General features: G+C 34.0%; 4 protein-coding genes across 6 annotated transcripts; 1 reads left to right on the top strand and 3 right to left on the bottom strand.

Annotated features, from left to right (window-relative positions):
- Window positions 1-1,734: 1,734 nt before the first annotated feature.
- Window positions 1,735-2,305, bottom strand: LOC140972028 (protein transport protein Sec61 subunit gamma-1-like). The gene is made up of 2 exons (XM_073434507.1): window positions 2,086-2,305; window positions 1,735-2,005 (listed from the first exon to the last, which is right to left on the bottom strand). Exons 1-2 carry the CDS (start codon window positions 2,177-2,179, stop codon window positions 1,890-1,892), a joined length of 210 nt encoding a protein of 69 aa, XP_073290608.1. The 5' UTR covers window positions 2,180-2,305; the 3' UTR covers window positions 1,735-1,889.
- Window positions 2,306-2,681: 376 nt separating this feature from the next.
- LOC140972848 (uncharacterized) lies at window positions 2,682-7,136 on the bottom strand. The gene is made up of 3 exons (XM_073435304.1): window positions 6,975-7,136; window positions 3,455-3,611; window positions 2,682-2,917 (listed from the first exon to the last, which is right to left on the bottom strand). The coding sequence occupies exons 1-3, from the start codon at window positions 6,975-6,977 to the stop codon at window positions 2,871-2,873; spliced, it is 207 nt and encodes a 68-aa protein (XP_073291405.1). The 5' UTR covers window positions 6,978-7,136; the 3' UTR covers window positions 2,682-2,870.
- A 794-nt stretch (window positions 7,137-7,930) lies between these two features.
- Window positions 7,931-12,259, bottom strand: LOC140972847 (nuclear transcription factor Y subunit C-1-like). 2 transcript variants are annotated; one of them, XM_073435302.1, is made up of 2 exons: window positions 11,451-12,250; window positions 7,931-8,165 (listed from the first exon to the last, which is right to left on the bottom strand). In XM_073435302.1, exon 1 carries the CDS (start codon window positions 12,106-12,108, stop codon window positions 11,455-11,457), a length of 654 nt encoding a protein of 217 aa, XP_073291403.1. In that variant the 5' UTR covers window positions 12,109-12,250; the 3' UTR covers window positions 7,931-8,165; window positions 11,451-11,454. The 2 variants fall into 2 exon arrangements, with proteins under 2 accessions (XP_073291403.1, XP_073291404.1); XM_073435303.1 differs by lacking the exon at window positions 7,931-8,165 and adding an exon at window positions 8,608-8,845 and having other exon boundaries at window positions 11,451-12,259.
- A 4,014-nt stretch (window positions 12,260-16,273) lies between these two features.
- Window positions 16,274-18,371, top strand: LOC140972027 (heavy metal-associated isoprenylated plant protein 7-like). Of its 2 annotated transcripts, none has more exons than XM_073434505.1 (5): window positions 16,274-16,506; window positions 16,610-16,847; window positions 16,969-17,174; window positions 17,285-17,375; window positions 17,703-18,371. In XM_073434505.1, the coding sequence occupies exons 1-5, from the start codon at window positions 16,498-16,500 to the stop codon at window positions 18,161-18,163; spliced, it is 1,005 nt and encodes a 334-aa protein (XP_073290606.1). In that variant the 5' UTR covers window positions 16,274-16,497; the 3' UTR covers window positions 18,164-18,371. The 2 variants fall into 2 exon arrangements, with proteins under 2 accessions (XP_073290606.1, XP_073290607.1); XM_073434506.1 differs by having other exon boundaries at window positions 16,277-16,506; window positions 17,724-18,367.
- Window positions 18,372-19,110: the final 739 nt, after the last annotated feature.

Raw genomic sequence — 19,110 nt, 5'->3', positions numbered from 1 at the left:
CATTTTTGCAAAACTACTTTGTTTTGTAATTGTACAATAACTTTGTTAATTTTGTTAATGCAAAAACTCCTTTCATGAATAAAATGAGATGAATCACTAATGCCAAAATGGTCTATTTGAAATGAAGACTTTTTGCATATCTAAGTTTGGTCATTAAAATGCAATAATATTGCAAATAGACCATTTGTATTAATTAACTAAATATATGATTCTAATAGACCATTTGTATGTGCAACCTCTTTGAAAGTGGAACATATACATCCAATTTTATTATCCAAAAAAATATAATTAAAAATAAGTTGACTTGTCTTTATAAGGCTTCATATATCATTTTTACCTCCAAATATATCAAATTACCTATAATCCAAATACTTTAATTTAAACCTAAGACAATAGAGAATAATTGTAGTTCGACACTTTCAAGTAGCAAAAATATTACTCAATATCCACACTTTTAGAATAAATTAATTAATAGACAAAAATAGAAATAGATAATTGTAGAGTTATAAATTTATAAGAACTTTCTTTTGAGTTTTATTGAACATTTCTTTCAAAAGTTTAACATCAAATATACAGTCGACCCCATTAGAATCTCTTGCACATATCTATAAAAAGTTGATACATGTCATATTTACATTTTTTATGTGCATCCTACATGCATGACAATACAAATCGAATTAATTTTTTTAGAAGATTTCATGTTTCATATGTATTTATTAACCAGATATGTCAAACCAAACCATATGTAGAGTGAAAAATATTGTTTTTCACATAAAAAATAAGTCAAGCGTGAACAAAAAATAAAGTCATTCAATTATTACATAGGAACATAAAATTATGAGTAGGTCTCTTGTGAGACGGTCTCACGAATCTTTATCTGTGAGACGGGTCAACCCAACCGATATTCACAATAAAAAATAATACTCTTAGCATAAAAAGTAATACTTTTTCATGGATGACCCAAATAAGAGATAGGTCTCACAAAATACGACACATGAGACCGTCTTACACAAGATTTTGCCTAAAATTATATACATACTATTAATTATTCATATATTTATTACTTAATTATCACTAAATTTGATCATAACAACAATAAACAATGCAAATTTAGATTATTAAATCTTAGACTATTTTTCAAACGTATCATAAAACAAGATCGTGATATTTTATGTAATTAACATGAATCCATTTATATAATTCAATCTTCTAGGAACTTGAAACTGAATTATTGGAAAATGCAATTCAGGAAATTCGACTTTTTTGGTTATATCCCCTAATTTATGTACTACTCCACATGGTATGCCTATTATAATTTATGTAATAAAAACACCGTTTTCAGCTGACACCCAAACCAACATTCATGTTTTCTCATTAAGCTCCCATTTCCAAACATTTATCAGTTAATTTGTTCATCGAAAAAAATTTAAAAAGTTATCTATTCAAGGGGAATTTTGTTGAAAAATCCTCATTCAAAATATTTCTTTGGGTTCACTCTTTACCCACAAAATTGTGGTACTATGTCATACAAAATGTGATACATTTAAATGTGGTACTAAAAAATTATCAAAGACTGAAAACAAAAAAAACGACGGCGAAGGACAATTTCCCGTCTATTCAAACACAGAAGTAGAGAAACCATGTGTATCATTTTCTTTTTGACTTTTTGAACATATTCAGAGCTGTTTATTTGGGGTAAAAATATAGGAGAAAGGGAATGCACGAACAGAGATCAAAGAGAAAGATGATCACAATTTCACATCTCAAATTCATTAAATGCAATAAATCTTTGAAGCTCATTACATTCATAAACGATCTCTCAGGAACAAAATTAAAAATTTAATCGATATCAATAATTATGACAGCTCACAGAGCACCGAATGGATCCATCAGGAAGCACCCACGATGATATTGTTGATTGGAATGAAAATCAACTTGACGAAAAACCCAACAAATCCCATCACGACGAAACCGATCGCAGTTCGAGTAGCCACCTTCGAGAATTCTACAGACAAAATCAACAGTGATTCACAAAATTAAGAAGAAATTCAAATGACGTACGACAGAGAGGGGCGGGCGCGCTACCTTTGCGGTCAGGCTTGTGGCATCGCTTCACAAGACGAATGCTGTCCTTGGAGAACTCTCTGAGTGGATCGAAAACTGAATCCAAAGCATCCATATCTCCGGATGTTTTCTCCTTCTCACTATCCTAAATCTGGGAATCGATTTCGGAGATTAACAAAATTAGGGCTCTATGTTCCTATATATATATATATGATACATGACGCGTGGACGATTTCCTATTGGTTGAAGTTTAAGAAAGATGACGGAATGTACAATCTCGGAATTTTTTTTATAATTATTTTTACAAAAATAAATATTCGGAAAAAAATATATTTATTTTTACTTTGTTTTTTTCGCTAATTTTTTTACTTTTATATTTATTGATTTGTACTTTTTTAAAAGTCTTTTCCTACTAAAATTCACAGTCTATACATATTGCGTATCATATGAATATTATGTATTACATATATTTTGTTTCTCGTTTTTTTTTAAATATGAGATTTGTAAAGTTAAATATGATATGAGATTTATTAAGATGATTTTTTTATAATAATAAAATATGAAAATTTAAGTACAATTTATTATACTAAACAAAAATATAAATAAATCATGTTCACTAAATAAAACACAATCACTTATATAATAATATTATTAAGTCATACCAAAAGATGTAAAAGTGTCTAAAAAGGCTCTCCGATTATCAAACTTTAACTAAGAGATGAAGTTCACATCACATCAATCCCATATGCCAAAAGTGAACGCCACGCCCAAGTTACATAATCTACATGCTGAATTTCACTACACATTTACGCCATGCCTCCACTTGTTGCCATGCGGATAATCTGAAACAAGGCTGGAAAAATAACAAAAACATATAGCAATCAGTTAACAACAATCGAAGCAGATTAACATTAGATATATGTTAGGAGTCGTGCAAGGATCGGGATGGGATAAACAGAGGCATAGACCTTCCCTCGCTGAACATCATCATCGCAACCAATGCATCGATTCATACGAGATGCATAAAAATTTCAGGGACGGCTTTATCAAAATATTCACTACAATAGTCTCCTCACGACATCATTTAAATGTTGTACCGGATTTGAGAGAAACCCATTTTTAGGATGACATATTCATTGGTGTTTCGCGTACAGCATATATATACCACCGACATAGGTCATCCTTAGGGACATAGCTCACAAACTGGTAAATGAGTTGCATTTTAAAAGATAAAAAGGTTTCCGCAAATAATTTTTGCAACAAATCAAAGTTACATGGATGTATGACATTAAGGCAGTTAAAAATATGGTACATAAGTGAAAGCTGAAAGCTTCTTCTCTACTCATACGACAGAAAATGATACATACGCGTAGGAAAGACAGCTACTTACATGATCCAACAACAACAAATATGATGAACCCAAGCACCACAGGGCCTACAGGATAAGAACTCCCTTTCTTTTTAATTGTTTCACCAGTTACACCTCTCTTCTTTATGTTCTTCTCAAATTTCAATACCTTCCTATCTGCCACACGCCTTGAGGTTGTCTAAAGATGAAGGAAAAATAAAGCATTGTAAGTTAACAAAGAGGGCAATCCAATTTGCAAATTGTGATTATAACACCCTACAATTTCTGAGAATCCACAAAGTATACTAGTTTTGCTCGTAGGACACAACATACCCTTAAATACTCCAAACAGAGAAGAAAGCAGGCTGATATGAACCATAAAGATTTGCTAATCGGTATATACTATATAGTTAACAAAATAACAAAGCCTTGCATCATCAATTATTTTTTCAGCATTTTCTCATGTAACCAACTCATCTAAAGAGGATATAGACACCCAGAATATAGCCATCCTTTTTTTTTCCGACATAAGAAGTTTGGACAGACTAGAAGCATACATCATTATAGAATCAAATCTCATGAAAGACAATTCTACCATTTGTGCTCCTAGTAGAGAATCAAACTAAAAATATAGAAGAAAATAACTGGCAGGATGCGAAGCCAAGAGACATCAGAGGCAAATAGACAATTGGAGCTGAACTTCATGCAACATCAGAGGCAGAGTCGACTAGCTACATTAACTATCAAAGTGATATACGTGAACTGTAGATTAGTGGTTTGGCCAGACCACCCATCAATTTTACAAACTGATGATATGAAGGCCATGTTGGAGGAGTGTTCTCCTCCTCCCATGAGAGAAACGACCCAATGTAGGAATGGATGAGGAACCCCGGTCTAATAGAAATTACCAGGGTGCTTAAGCTAGACCACCCAGAAATTCAATGGCAAACACAAGTTCACAACAGAATAGAAAATTCTCTCTCTTCAACTGGTCTCAGAATCATTTGGTCAGCGGGTGATGGCCTTCCATTCGGTAAGGGAAGAAGTATCAGACATTAAGAATGGATCGGAATTGTTATCCAAGCAGCCAGGAAGAAGTATCTGGCATTAAGGATGGATTGGAATTGTTCTCCAAGCAACTGGGAGATTCATATATCAATCAAATGAGCGATTTCGATTCTCTTTAATGACAAACAACTGGGATAGACCAAAGATGACAGGAAGAGTCTCGCAATTAAGAGCAGAATTCAAAGAATTGATGAACATAATTTTCAGGGTGACCAAACCAATGCTACACAATTTTCCAGTTGGGGACATAGACAAAAGTCTTGATGAAGCATTGACTGTTACGGACTTTATTATTATGGACCATAATATGTTGGACATAGGCCCAATAGTCTCAAGCCCATGGAAGAATCTAGATGCACGAAGGAATGAGAATAAACTGTGGAGTAGTAGCTGGTTAGAGGCATTCACGTTTATTCTGTTGATTTACAGTTGCTTGTGCTAGGGGCAAGAGTTCTTCCTCTTGTAAAGGGATTAAACCCTTGGCTGAGTAGTAATACTCAGATTTTCATATTGAATCTTGAGTTTTATTTGTGTTTGAGTCATAGGAAATATTGTTCCTAACATTGACGAATCACGAAGGCTCAATTATTTGAAGAACAAACCAACAGCACACGAGGATGATGTGTCATGAAGGGAAGGAGCGCAGCTGAGAACTGCAGCTGTCACATCGCCTCCTGGCAGTGCCAACTGTTAATACATAAGTGGTCTACCAATCATAGCTGTTCCAACTAATAAACCATTAGCAACGGCCAAATGAAGACAAAACCAAAAACTCAACAGAAAAGCTGTAATTCCAAATATATGATTACCCATTGGTATGATCGCTGAGAAATGGTATTACTAGTACTGAAAATTCACCAAGGCTGGGCCTTCAAGATTAAGGGTGCTCTTCAATGAAGGATCGTGCCTTAGCTTGTGTCAATGCTCAAGGTCTGAGGGTGAGGTTATTGTCGTAGAAATGAGAAGTGAAACATATGTCACAAATTCTGGAATCATATAAATGTCAAAAGTGAGTACGACCAATTTGTCTTGTGGCACCCACTAATCCAATAAGGCGATCCGGGGATCCAAGTAGGGTGGCTTTGGTGCCTCGAATTGGATCCGATGGCATTTGGTGAGCAAGTACATGACTGGACTACAAATGGAGTTATGAAACTGGATGAGGCCCAAGCAACCAAAGAATCAGAAAGCAACCCAGAAGGGCTAACTATACAAAACAAATCCCCACAAACCAAGGGAAAATATCATAGAAAGAATTAGTAAATGAATCAGATGATTGGAGGTTTATCATGGACAAAGGCGGAGGGAAGAAATATCACGCTCCATCAAGACTATGGAAACAGCCGGTGAGCCGGTCTAGAGTGAATAAGGGTCATACTTTTACACTTGAAGTAAGGAGTGTTCACCGGTCGGTTCAGTTAATCGAAATCCGGTTTGGTTTTTTGGTTTTAGAAATGTCTAATCTAAAATACGAACCATTTTAGTTTGGTTTAGTCCGGTTCGGTTTTGTAGTATAATGGATCAGTTTATATCGCTCGGTTTGAGAAATAATATATGCTAACTTTCATCAAAATGCATCAGTTTTGCCACTAAAAAAAACCAAACAAGCTAATTTATATACCACAATTTAAATAAAATCAAATAAGTTAGATAAATACAAACAAATAACTTTAAAAGACAATTGTAAAGTCAAGAAACAATAAAACAAAAGGTAAATAATAATAGCAACGTCTTTGGAACACAACAAGCTTTTAATCATCTCACCAAATATTAAAACAACAATCCAAATATAAAGCAAGAAATGTGGAATTTTTAAAATTTTAAACCATAAGGACTAAATTGTAATGCATGCTAAAACCACGGTTGGTTCAATTATATGGGTTTTCATCTACAAAAACCGAACTGAACCAAAAAAAATTTTAAAACAAAAACAACCCGAAACCGAACCAAAAAACCGATAGGAAAACTGAATTTTTAATTCGATTGAATTTTTCCGTTATATCCAAAGTATGGACACCCATTTTGGTGATTGTTCTTTTACCGGTTTACTTGGTTTAGCTAATCTGACAAGGAGTTTGGTTCAGACTCAAAACGGTAGCAGGCTATAGCACAAAACTCTCTTAACATTAAATAAATAATTAATCGGACCCACTTTGTGTAAAATTTTGCATTTGACATCCCAAATTTCTAGTCCAATTAGAATTAAAACAAGACTAATGTAAGACCTCAGACAGTACCCTCATGATAATCCATCAGGCGATCAGGTAAAATTCATCCAGCCCCAGGGCCAATTTTTTTCCAATGAATTTTCGATCAATATTTATGATTCAAATTCCCACAATCACATAACGCGAAGGAAAATTAAAACGCATATAATGATACGGTGTCGGGAAACCATCAATCCCCGTGATACAACCAGTAAAAAAAAGGGGCAAAAAGAAATTCGAAACATCAGCTGTGGAAAGAAAAAAGAAACAAAATGTAAGAATTTTACCATGGTTGAGTGGGGAAAAATGTCGTTGCAATTGAGGAACCGTCGAGCAAGAGTTTTGATCTTGGGGCTTTCTTTAGTAATTTGTTCTGTCGATTGTCTTTAAGGGTGGGAGGAGCAAAACATCGGCTCTTCCACCACAATTTTTAATTTATATTTATATTTTTATTTATTTATTTTCTATTTCTGTGCACAATTTTTTCTATGAAATTTATAGATTTTTTCCAATTATTTAGGTGAGTTACGATAAAGAAGTATTAGCTTAAAAAAAGTTAAATAACTTTAATTTTTTTAAAGTATTGTTATTTAAAATACGGTTTTGATATTTAGATAAATGTTGAAATGTTCTTTTATTTTTATTTTTAATATAAATAGATGCATAAAAAAAAAAACAAACAAACATTCTGGTTTCTTAAAAAAATGATTTTTTAAACAATCTTTGTAACCAAATAATAGAATAGTAGATTTAAGAAAAGAGTAGGTATTTTGTGAGACGGTCTCACGAATTTTTATCTATAAGACGGGTCAACCCTACCGATATTTACAATAAAAAATAATACTTTTTCATTGATGACCCAAATAAGATATCCGCCTCACAAAATACGATCCGTGATACCGTCTCACACAAGTTTTTGCATTAAAAAAAACATCTTTTTTTAAAAAAATATTTTAAGTCTGATGACTTCTTTAACCAAATGTATTCTTATAAGTGGCTAATGCTTACTTGAAACTGTGTTAGATTAATATTTTTCCATTTTTGTTAGTCAACAACAGGCATATTTAACTTGTGGTCAATCAAACACTTCAATTACAGGTTTTGTGAATTCAAGTCACATTGGTTGACAATTTACTCTCTCCATGTAGCAAAGAATTTATCGATTGTTATTTCTTATTTCTTTCGTTTTCTTATGTTGAATGCAAGGCAAAAATATAAATCACGCCTTATTTGGTCATATGCAGAAACTGAAGAACCAAGATCATGGGATAAAAAAATTCAGTAGACTGTAATTTGCACTGAAAACATGATCCACACATGGATTGGAAGAAATAAATTCGAGTACCTACACACAAAATCAACTTTTCTTTAATACAAATTCCGGAAGCATCAAGTCATTACATTACAGTAACACCCATATCCAGGGATATTTTCATGTAGCAGTCGGCGAGTCAGAGGCCTTTTCACCAGAATTTCAACTGTAAGAAACAAGATTGCTACAATCAATGTCAGCAAGCATCCATATATTCTATAAGCAGAAAGGCAAGTTGATCAAGTTTTGTTGCGAGGCATAAGAATCTCCAAATAAAATCATGACGACAACAATCACATGTGGAGCCGTGATCTAATAAACATACTATGAATGTATACACACCAAAGAAAGGATGAAAAAATTAGCATAGGACAGTTAACGACAGAAACTAGGTAGCTGAGTTAAAATAAAGCAATTTTTTTCGACAGTTGCGTTTGTTAAATGAGTTCATAACAAACTTTAGTAGGGAAATTAATCCAGGAAATATTTGCAAAATTAACCTTACAGTCTATGTTTGGATCCATCTACCTTAATTTGTTGACATGTTTGGAAAATGGATTATTTTTTTACTGTAAATGTGAACAATAAAAAAACCCAGTGGAACTCCATTAAGGCTTGCTTACATTGTAGCTCACAAGCAACAAGTACATAGTTCGCACAAGCAATACACCATTATACACTTTCAGATAGAACTCCGTAATGTCTCGTGCCTACTCGTGCGTTTGCAAGGATGGCGAAGTTGCAAGCCAAAGAAGTAACCAATCCGGCCTGATGTCCACTCGGCCAAGAAAAGGCTTATTCTCTTCCTCTAAATTCTTTACATGTAATCCTAGCAACTCCTGACATCTTTCCTCGAATAAACAAACCATTTCATCAACGTTCACCAAACCAAATTAATGGCCATGGGTTTAATATCAATAAGATGAAAAAAATTTCACAAATAGCAACAAAACATCAAGCCGCTTGCTGTAATTTCCAACATCAAGTTCATCTATTAAGCTTATTCCTTCAAATATGTTAGGTTGCTGAGTTGCTCACAAAAATGAATAATATTTTCTCACATGGCACAACATCAGGTTGCTCTCTTTGATTTTCCAAAATTGGGCTCATCTATTGACCTAATTCTTTTTATATGCTTGCACACTTGCTCTGTTAGGGATTAAGGTGGAAGACCGGAGGTAGATCATTTACAGGTCTCAAAAGTAGAAAGCTGAACGAGGCAAACTCAACATTTGACATAATTCTACCATGAGAATATCCTTATAAGTTGTTGGGGAAGAAATATACCACAACTTTTAAGAATACTCAACAAATTATGCTTTTCTGTCATTCTTTCTATATCCCCTTGATTTACCGTGTACGTACATGTTATACCCTGACAATTCTATTAACTAGACAATAGTCATATGTTTTTACACCGGAATTAAATATATTTAAATTTGCAAAGCCCTCAACAACTATCAAACCCTTTAAGCTAGTGACAACCAAATAAGCCAAGCACAAAGAAGTACCTTGGATCCTAATACCAAAAAAAAGAAGGAAACATGTTGTGAGCTGTAACACACTGTTATCTTGATCTATGATGACTGACAGAATCATAGTTTTCTGGGTCGTGGAAGTACAACATTTATCACACAAAGAAGCAATGTCCTAATTTATCACAACTATCACGTAATACACCAACCTCCCAGTTTCAAGAACCAATCACATACTACACCATAGTAACTAAAAACCTCACACACATGTGCTTAGGCTCCAGGAATAGCGAGGCTCCGTCCTATACATGTTTTGATCGCTACCTAGATATAGGACAGATCCAAAATAAAATGCAAGATAAATCTAATTAATTTTTTTCTTGGAGACTAGTGACTATTTGTTTATTGTTATTTAATAGTTTGTAAAGTACGTTGGAGTATGAAAAATGAAGTTCTCTTATAAAATTCCGGCACACTACTCCTCTGGATGCTTCATCTCAATAAAACGTGTGCCTCACCTAGCGCTTTGCGCCTAGACTCTACGACGCGCATGAGGTTTAGTAGTGCACCTTGTGCTCCTATAACTATAGTTCATTCAGAAGTAGTAAGTAGCACAACCATAAAAAAATGAAGCTCATATCAATTGTCACCACAGTAATACAACTTTGCAAAATGATATACTAACCGCATAGAAGGAATAAACAAATATCGTGCATAACATGGAAAGATTCTCAATATGCAACAACAATTGCATATTAAACAACAAAAACCCGTCAAATATCAAAATTGACCACTGAAAACCTCGAAGAAAAAAAAATAACATTCATATACGTTATTGTCCCTAAAATTTTTAAAAATATATTTACAAGATTAAAGTGTTCATATTTTGAGTTTTTAACCATTGTTCTATTGCTTGTCTCACAAGTATGGTTGGTTGAACAACCTTATAGTGAATGGAACAAGACGAAAGTCTACATTCTATTAGTCCATCATGTTACACTAGGCCGATGAAGTGTCATTGACTGGTAAAATAATGGTGGAAGTGGAATGGCATAAGCTTGGTATGAAATGGATGCCGCAACTGATAAATCAGTATAGAATGAGCCTAGGAAAGGTAAAATGGCCTGGGTTGTGGATAGACATAACTTGCTAAATTTGCAGGTGTTAATGTGATATTTCTAAGTTTAAGCCTCAACTATAGTTCTATCGTTTGTCTCGAAAGCACGGTTCATGAAAATGAACTTGTTTTGGATGGAAAAGGTTAAAAATGCTACAACGATTGGGTAAATATCAGCGGATCCAACAATAAATCGGTTATGAAACAATTAATAAGTCGTCTAGGAACAATCTCGATATGGAACAGTTAATAAATCTGCTATAGAAAAGTTGATATATCAGCTATGAACGGGTCAAAGAAAAGGCAAAATGATCAAAGTATCGGTAGTAACCGATATTCCTTATTGTCCTCATCTCACAAGCACGGTTCATCCGGATGATCTTGTTGCGGATTATAAGGTAAAAAAGGTCGTGTACCATTGATCTAATATGCAATGAAGACAGTATGGTGGATTCGGTAAGTATAGAAAGAACGGTAAGAAGGGAAGAAAGATGTCTCTAGCTAGGTCAGCTTCGACCACAAAATGCAACAAATGGTAGGAAAAAATGTCAAGAACTGACTTAAGCATTCCAATAAGCTGCAGTGGAGAAGTCAGAGGGAATTTAAAATTTGCAGAATGGGTGGTGATAATTGCATTATGACGGTGCATATATAGTGCCCACGGCCGCAACCTATGCAGTCACTGCAAACAGTGCTCCCAGAATGCATCGACTCATCGCTAGTTGTAAATTCGAACATGAAGAATAATAATCAAAATAACAAGCCCCTTAACAGAATCACCTACAAATTCTCCAAAAACGCCAGATCCAAGTAAAAATGATGAAAATTAATAAACAAAGGAAAGGAAACGTTCAATTACAGAGTTAGCCTTGGCCGTCGAGGTTGCCGTGGCCACCGCTTGCACCACCGCCACTGGCATACGAGCCATCATCAGCCGCTGTCTGCCAAACCGACTGCCACGCCTGCGATGGTGGCGGCGGCGCCTGCATGTAAACCCCCGGATCCACAGCGGGACGACCCATCATAGGCTGACCAATGGTCGGGTAATAGTACGGAACACCAGTGACTCCACCTGCACCGACCGCGGGCCCCACAATCCCACCCAGCGCAGCCGCCTCATCCTTGATCTCATCCCTCGGCACAATGTCCACCAAAAAATCAAAAATATCAGTACGCGTGATGGCCGCCGCGATGTCGTTTTTCTGGAGCGTCCGGCGCTTGTTCTCCTCGGCGTGGAGCCAAGATCTGATCGTGAGCTCCAGAATGAAAAGCTCGCAAGCCTTGGCGAAGAGGATTGGCGCCTCCGCGGATATCATGCGCACGTCCTCATCTGCCTTCATGATCTTCTTGATGCGAGCCAATGGGAGCTGGTGGTTCTTGAAATCGTTAACCTGCTCTATTTCCTGGCGCTGGTAATTCCAGAACATCTGGAGCTGCTGTTGCTGCTGCTGAAGGAGGTGGTGATACGGCGCCGCAGGTGGGTACGCCGCCGAGCTCTGCTGCGGGTTGTTTTCCATTATGTTTTCTCCTACGAAAAGATGATGAGGATGAACGAGAATAGGTTTGCAAGGGAGGAGTGATGATATGGGAAGAGGAATGGCAGGGCAATAAAAGAGTACAACTCATGAAGAACAAAGTACAAAGTAAAAATTCGTGGTGGAGTGGAGATAGTTATTTCAGCGTGGATGAGAGGAGGATAAATAGCGTGTGCTTGGTCGTACAGACATGGCAATAATTTAAGCCAATGGTTATATGCTATCGATATTTCTTGGTTTTGATTGGACGAAATATGGCCATGCCAAGAAAAATATCTTATTTTTGTCGGCTCATAAGTTAAAACGTAATATTTTAAAATATTTGAGTTATATTATTATTTATATCATTTCTGATATGACGTCGGTCTTTCAATCTTATAATTGTTATCAAAATCATATGTTCAATTCTCACTGATTATAAAAACTGTAGTTATTGGAAGAGAATTATAACTTTTGATAAAATGACAAGTATTCGATCTTATAAATTTGATATAGAACAAGAAATTGGAAAAAAAAAATCTCATAATGATTATATAATATTAATATATACTATTAATTAAAATTAAATCTAGTACAATAACTAATTTTGATATATTGATAAAAAAAAATTTACAATTCGAATAATATTATATAATAATTTAATTTCATATTTCACACTTATGTTTTAGTTCTATTTTCTATCTAACCATTTTAAATTCAAAATACATAATTTTCATTTTATTTTATTTTTTAAAAAAAAAAACCAACTTTTTTCTTCATTTTTTCTCTTAGGGTTAAATTTTAGGAGTATGTCTCTTGTCAGACAGTCTCACGAATCTTTATCTGTGAGACGGGTCAATCATACTGATATTCACAATAAAAAGTAATACTTTTAACATAAAAAGTAATACTTTTCCATGGATGACTCAAATAAGAAATACTATTAGCGTAAAAAGTAATATTTTTCATGGATGACCCAAATAAGATATCTGTCTCACAAAATACGACCCGTGAGACCGTCTCACACAAGTTTTTGTCTTCGTAGAAATAGCGATGTATGATAATTCACTTGTATATATTTTAAATGTAATTAAGTTTTTTTTTTTTAAATTCAAATTTGTTCATGTCCCCAAGCTAGAGAAGTTACATAAGACCAATAACTTGAGTAGGGCATCTAATTACGAGACACATATGAGGGGAGGGGTATTCTTCCATTCGATTCCTTCAACATGTGGAGGAAGATGCCTTAATTCGGGCAGTCCTTTCTTGAAACACAATCAAAGGATGAAACCTGACCAAAACAAACGAACCATTCTCTAACATCATCGTCTAATATTTATATGAACACCAACCTACACATTCTTTCTTGAACACTTTCCTTAATTTATTAAGGATCATTTTAGTACTTGGAGCTTGCTTGATCATTAATTAGCAAAAGAACAATGGAGGATTGGGCACCGATTTTGATCGGTTTTCTTCTGTTCGTGTTGCTATCTCCCGGAGTCATATTCCAGTTCCCGGGCAACATGAGACGCGTCGAATTCGGGAGCTTCGCAACCAACGGGAAAGCTGTGATGATACACACTCTGCTTTTCTTTGCAATCTACACCATTCTTATCATGGCACTGCATATTCGCATCTACTTTGGATAGGGAAATAATTTTACAAGTTCGTAGAAATTATATATTGCATATGATTCTTATGCATTTACTAATAAATCTACTTTTTTTGTAATTTTTTTTTCGGAAACTCGTGGATCTAAAATTTGTTGATATTTTCCATTGATTTATATCATCATATAAGAAGATCGTGAATATTATTGTTCTTGTTTCCCCTCCTTTGACACTTGATCCATTAGAATTCCCAAATTGGCCCATTAATTTAGTAATTGGTTCCTACTTGATTTCAGCAATTCATTTAAATATAATAGTATATATACATGAAATTACGGGTAGCTTACAAAATAACATTGTTTAAATATTTATTTAAAAAAAACATTCACAAATTCATTTGAATACAATCAAATACATGTTATTTTTTTTAAAAAAAATGAAGTTCGACCAAAGTTGTTCGCCATATTTCTCTAAAATTTTGTCGCTCATATTTCATAACATACTAATAAAACACACGAAATATCGGAACATTTAAGAAACTAACCCTGATTAAATTTTTTATAAATAATATTAAACCTTGTCGTTATGTTATTTTAGAAAATAAATATTTCACCAAAATTATTTATCGACGACAATGTTGTATGGACCAACACGTGACTTTTTATCATATGATCATCTGCGACATTCTGCGTCGCAAACATGGTATTTTTCACGTACACGATATCATCCATTCAAATTCAAATAAATATAAAAATGTGCATTGTAACATTAATTTGTGTATTTCAAGGGGGAAAATTGCTATTTAAGTCTGCAAAGAGTAACAACACGTACGTGATCGAGTAATTCGATATAACAATATCAAATGTGAATGTCAGCCGCGCACATGATTTTTTTTTATATTTTTTAATTAAGAGTAATATAGTAATCTAAAACTTTAATAAATAAAAACAATCTTTTTTTTTTGAAAGAATTAAATATTTTACTCTTATCTTATTAAATATTTTGCTCTTATCTTTATCTATATTTTAAAATTCAAAAATAATATTTTCTATATTTCTTAAATTTTAAATTTGAAGAACAAAATTAAATACATGGTAAAAAAAAAACATGTGAGGCGTAATTTTGAAATTCAAAGAAGATTTCACTAAAAATTAGTTAAATATTATTGTGTCTCTTAATTAATAGTACGTATATATATATTTTTTAATACTATATTTGAATCGATACTCGTATGTTTTTCGAAGAACTTTAATCTTTTAATTTTATATGCTCGACTCAAAAAAACTATATCTAATTCATTTATATATATTTACATAACTTGTCATATTAAGATTGGCATTATTTTAACAGTTGATTTTTACGAACAAAATTGACAACCATATTAAAAACATTTTATAAAGACCTTAGAAATAATATGGACCAAACCAAGTTGACATTAAAAAAAATAAAAACTTAATGTCTACGTAAAATTTATTGCCAGATCGAGTACGTATGTACCAAAATTGAAAACAGATTAACAAAGGCTTTAACCCCACATGCGATTCATCGAGTTGTCAACGTCGTATTCTCGATTAAGTTTTTTCTAACCTTACAGCTAGCCTTTATTTTTGGCACTTTTTAAAAAAATTTAAATGACAAAAACTTGTGTGAGACGGTCTCACGGGTCGTATTTGTGAGACGGTCTCACGGGTCGTATTTGTGAGACGGATATCTTATTTGGGTCATCCATGAAAAAGTATTACTTTTTATGCTAAGAATATTACTTTTTATTGTGAATATGAGTAGGGTTGACCCGTCTCACAGATTAAGATATGTGACTCTCACATGAGATCCACTCAATTAAATAGAGTGAAAACGAAAAATCTGGCATCGATCTTAATTAATTATCATAAATTGATCAAAAAATTTGTGAATTTTTAAATACATCATAAATTGACAAGAACTAGCAAGTCTCAATAGTGTCTTGTCATATATAATTGAAATGTGATGTTTATCATGTTCTTCCATAGTATTATAGATTTCAATTGTAATTTTACTTTTATATATATATATATTCCATAATTGTTATTGTTGCTATTATATTTTCATATTCGAATTGAAAAAGAGTATTACTACTAGCACTGGTCAATCTATCGACGAAACGATCTCTCATGTTGTAATTGGATTGATGAATATATTTAAATTAATGAGACATAATTGATTTGGAAAAGATTTGCTCAAAGTTCACTTGATTAAATTTCATGATTGAGTTCCAGTTTTATTTGAAAAACTATTAATTATTGACTCATACAGTATAATTATCAGAAAATTCTATAATCTCCAAAAAAATTATGATCATATACATTGAAAAATATCATGAATATAAATAATTAAAATCAGACCAAACGTCGTATTACAAAAAAAAATATTTTCATCACTGAAAAAATAAATAATCACAAAAAATAAAATAAAATAAAACAAAAATGTCGATAATGAGACAGCCACGAGTCCCGTATGTACGCTTACTATGTCATGACCATGTCACCTACACGATGACACCAGATTCACTGCTACCTCTATATCTGATTACAAATCCTCTCTTCTTTCTTCTGCTACTTGTCTTTCTCCTGAGAAACTATACAAAATATATACTGTGTTTTATTATATATATCTGTACTGTACTTACACCCGTGGCCGTGTTTAATTTCAACAAGAAACATACAAAAGATACATTTTGTGGGTATCTCAACATCAGAGAAAGCTAGCTAGGAAAAATAATAAGGAAGAGAGAAAGAAACAAATGGGAGAGGTGACCATGTTCTTGCTATTCTCTTTGTTTTTTTGTTTTTTTTTGGTTGGTTGATATTGCTGAATCTTTTTATCTGTGTTTGTGTTTGCTTAAATTTATGAAGGAAGATAAGAAATCGAAGGAAGAGGAGAAGCCAACGGATGAGGGGAAGAAACAGGTAGGATCTGCTAAGATTGAGGAGAAGAAGGATGAGACGAAAGAGGGGAAGAAGTTCGAAGAATCCAAGGCGGAGCAGCCGCAGCCTCCTCCTACTCGTCTGCCGCAAGAAATTATATTGAAGGTTTACATGCATTGCGAGGGTTGTGCCACGAAAGTCCGCAGGTGTCTGAAAGGCTTTGAAGGTATAAGGATTCCATATTCCTCGTCTTTTCTGGGATTTTTTTATTACTGAAAAACAAATTGAAAGCACCTCCTTTTACAAAGAATCAGACATATTTTTTTGCCTGTTTAATTAATTTGCAGGAGTGGAGGATGTGAAAACAGAATGCAGAGCGAGTAAAGTTGTAGTGAAAGGTGAAAAAGCAGATCCACTCAAGGTATTGGAGAGGATCAAGAAGAAGAGCCGTCGCCAGGTGGATCTCATTTCACCAATTCCAAAGCCTCTGGATGAGCCCGTGAAACCTCAAGAAAAGGAGGAGGTGATCAAATCCGAAGAGAAAAAAGAGGAGGTTCAATTCATTTTTCATTTCTTTCTAGCTTTATGTTTGATTTAATTTGTTGGGAATTTATATTTATTCAGGTATATTATATCAGTACTTTGTTTTTTGGGTATGGACAGCCTCCTCATGTGATTACGGTTGTGTTGGGAGTGTGCATGCACTGTGAAGCTTGTGCTCAAGAAATCAAGAAACGCATTCAAAGAATGAAAGGTGGGGTGTTTTTACCCTCCATTTTGCTTAGAACATGAAAAAAAAAGTGGGATTTTTCAGTCTGTAATCAATCAATTGGTAACCTGTTTTTGCTAAGATTATTGTTTACTTTTCTTTGCCACTTTTTGCATCTCTTAAAAAAGTAACAAGGGTTTGAATATTCTTAATTACCTGTAAGAATTAATTTTTGTATTATATTCTTATATAATATTAAATCTTAAAAATAATACTCATGATCTTCTACACGTTGATTTTTAAAAATTTGTACCTCAAGTGAAACATGACTAACTAGTTTTCTTCGACATGACGAATTGCATTAATTAACAGGGTCGATGGTTTTATGTTTAGGAGTGGAAAGTGCAGAGGCAGACCTTAAAAAATCACAAGTAACCGTGAGAGGTGTTTTCGAGCCCGAAACTCTAGTCGAATACGTGCACAAGAGGACCGGAAAACACGCCGCCGTCATGGAAACGGAGGCGGAGAAGGAAGTGGAAGGAAAGGTTACTGAAGGCGGAGAACATGAGAAGAAACCGGAGGAAGAAGGAGAAAAGGATCAAGAAGCCAAGAAAAACAAGGAAAACGGCGGCGGCGGAGGAGAGCCACCGTCCAAAGCGGCGGCAGAGGTGGGCACTTGGGAGTTGGAGATGAAAAAGAGTGAATCCAACTATCATTACCGTGGGCAGAATCATGAGTTCAATCCTCAGAGATTCGTAGCAGAATGGCCTGCATACGAATATCCTCCACAGATGTTTAGTGACGAGAATCCAAATGCATGTAATGTCATGTAAATGTGGACGAACGTGAGGGTAAAACGGGGAATTCAGGCGTACGCTGGACGATTGTCCCAGGAAACCCTCTCGCCGCTGGTCATGTCTCGTCGATGAGGAATTTTAATTTGTGGGGGCTTTAACATGTAATATAATAATGTGATGTTAATTTAATTTGATCTTGTGGATGGATAAATTGTATTATTATCGTGCATGTAATGTAAATATTTTGGATATTTCATGATGGTGTTTAGGGCTGACAAAATTTTCTAAAATCCCGACTTATATCAAATCTCATTTGATCATTTTCGTTCCGGAAAAATCTCGACCCGATTAACATCAAGAATAAAACATCTTTATGATGGGATGTTTTTCTTGACAAAAATATGAAAATCACAACTTTGATATGATGGTTTTGTTATGCAAAAGAGTTGTGTTCATCAAATTTAGTGATGAACATATATATAGGAGTGAGAAAAAATACCGAATTTTCGGTATACCGAGATTATCGTACCGAAAAAATATCGAATTTACCGAATTTTCGTTATACCGAAGATTTCGGTACGGTACGGTAACAATACCGAATTTTTCGGTACAGTAACGGTATACAATTTGAAAATTTCGGTATATACCGAAATACCGAAATATCGAAAAAATATACAAAAAGTTTAAATATATAATACTTTAAAACAATAAATTTATAAAAAATTTAAAATGTAAGGTTTTTTTCGGTATAAAACAATATATACCGATACCGTATCGAAATCTCGTTATACCGTACAATTTCGGTATAATCGGTGTGCTAGTTATATGTACCGAAATTTTCGGTACAATATTGGTATGAATTTTTTATATCGTAATTTTAATTACGGTATACAATATAAGATTTTCGGTACGGTACGGTACGGTATACAGTATAAGATTTTCGGTACGGTAAGATATACCACCTCTACATATATAATGGTCTT

This window comes from Primulina huaijiensis, chromosome 3 (genome assembly GCF_012295235.1).
Source record: "Primulina huaijiensis isolate GDHJ02 chromosome 3, ASM1229523v2, whole genome shotgun sequence".
NCBI classification, from domain to species: Eukaryota; Viridiplantae; Streptophyta; class Magnoliopsida; order Lamiales; family Gesneriaceae; genus Primulina; species Primulina huaijiensis.
This window is presented reverse-complemented; position numbering and strand designations above follow the sequence as displayed.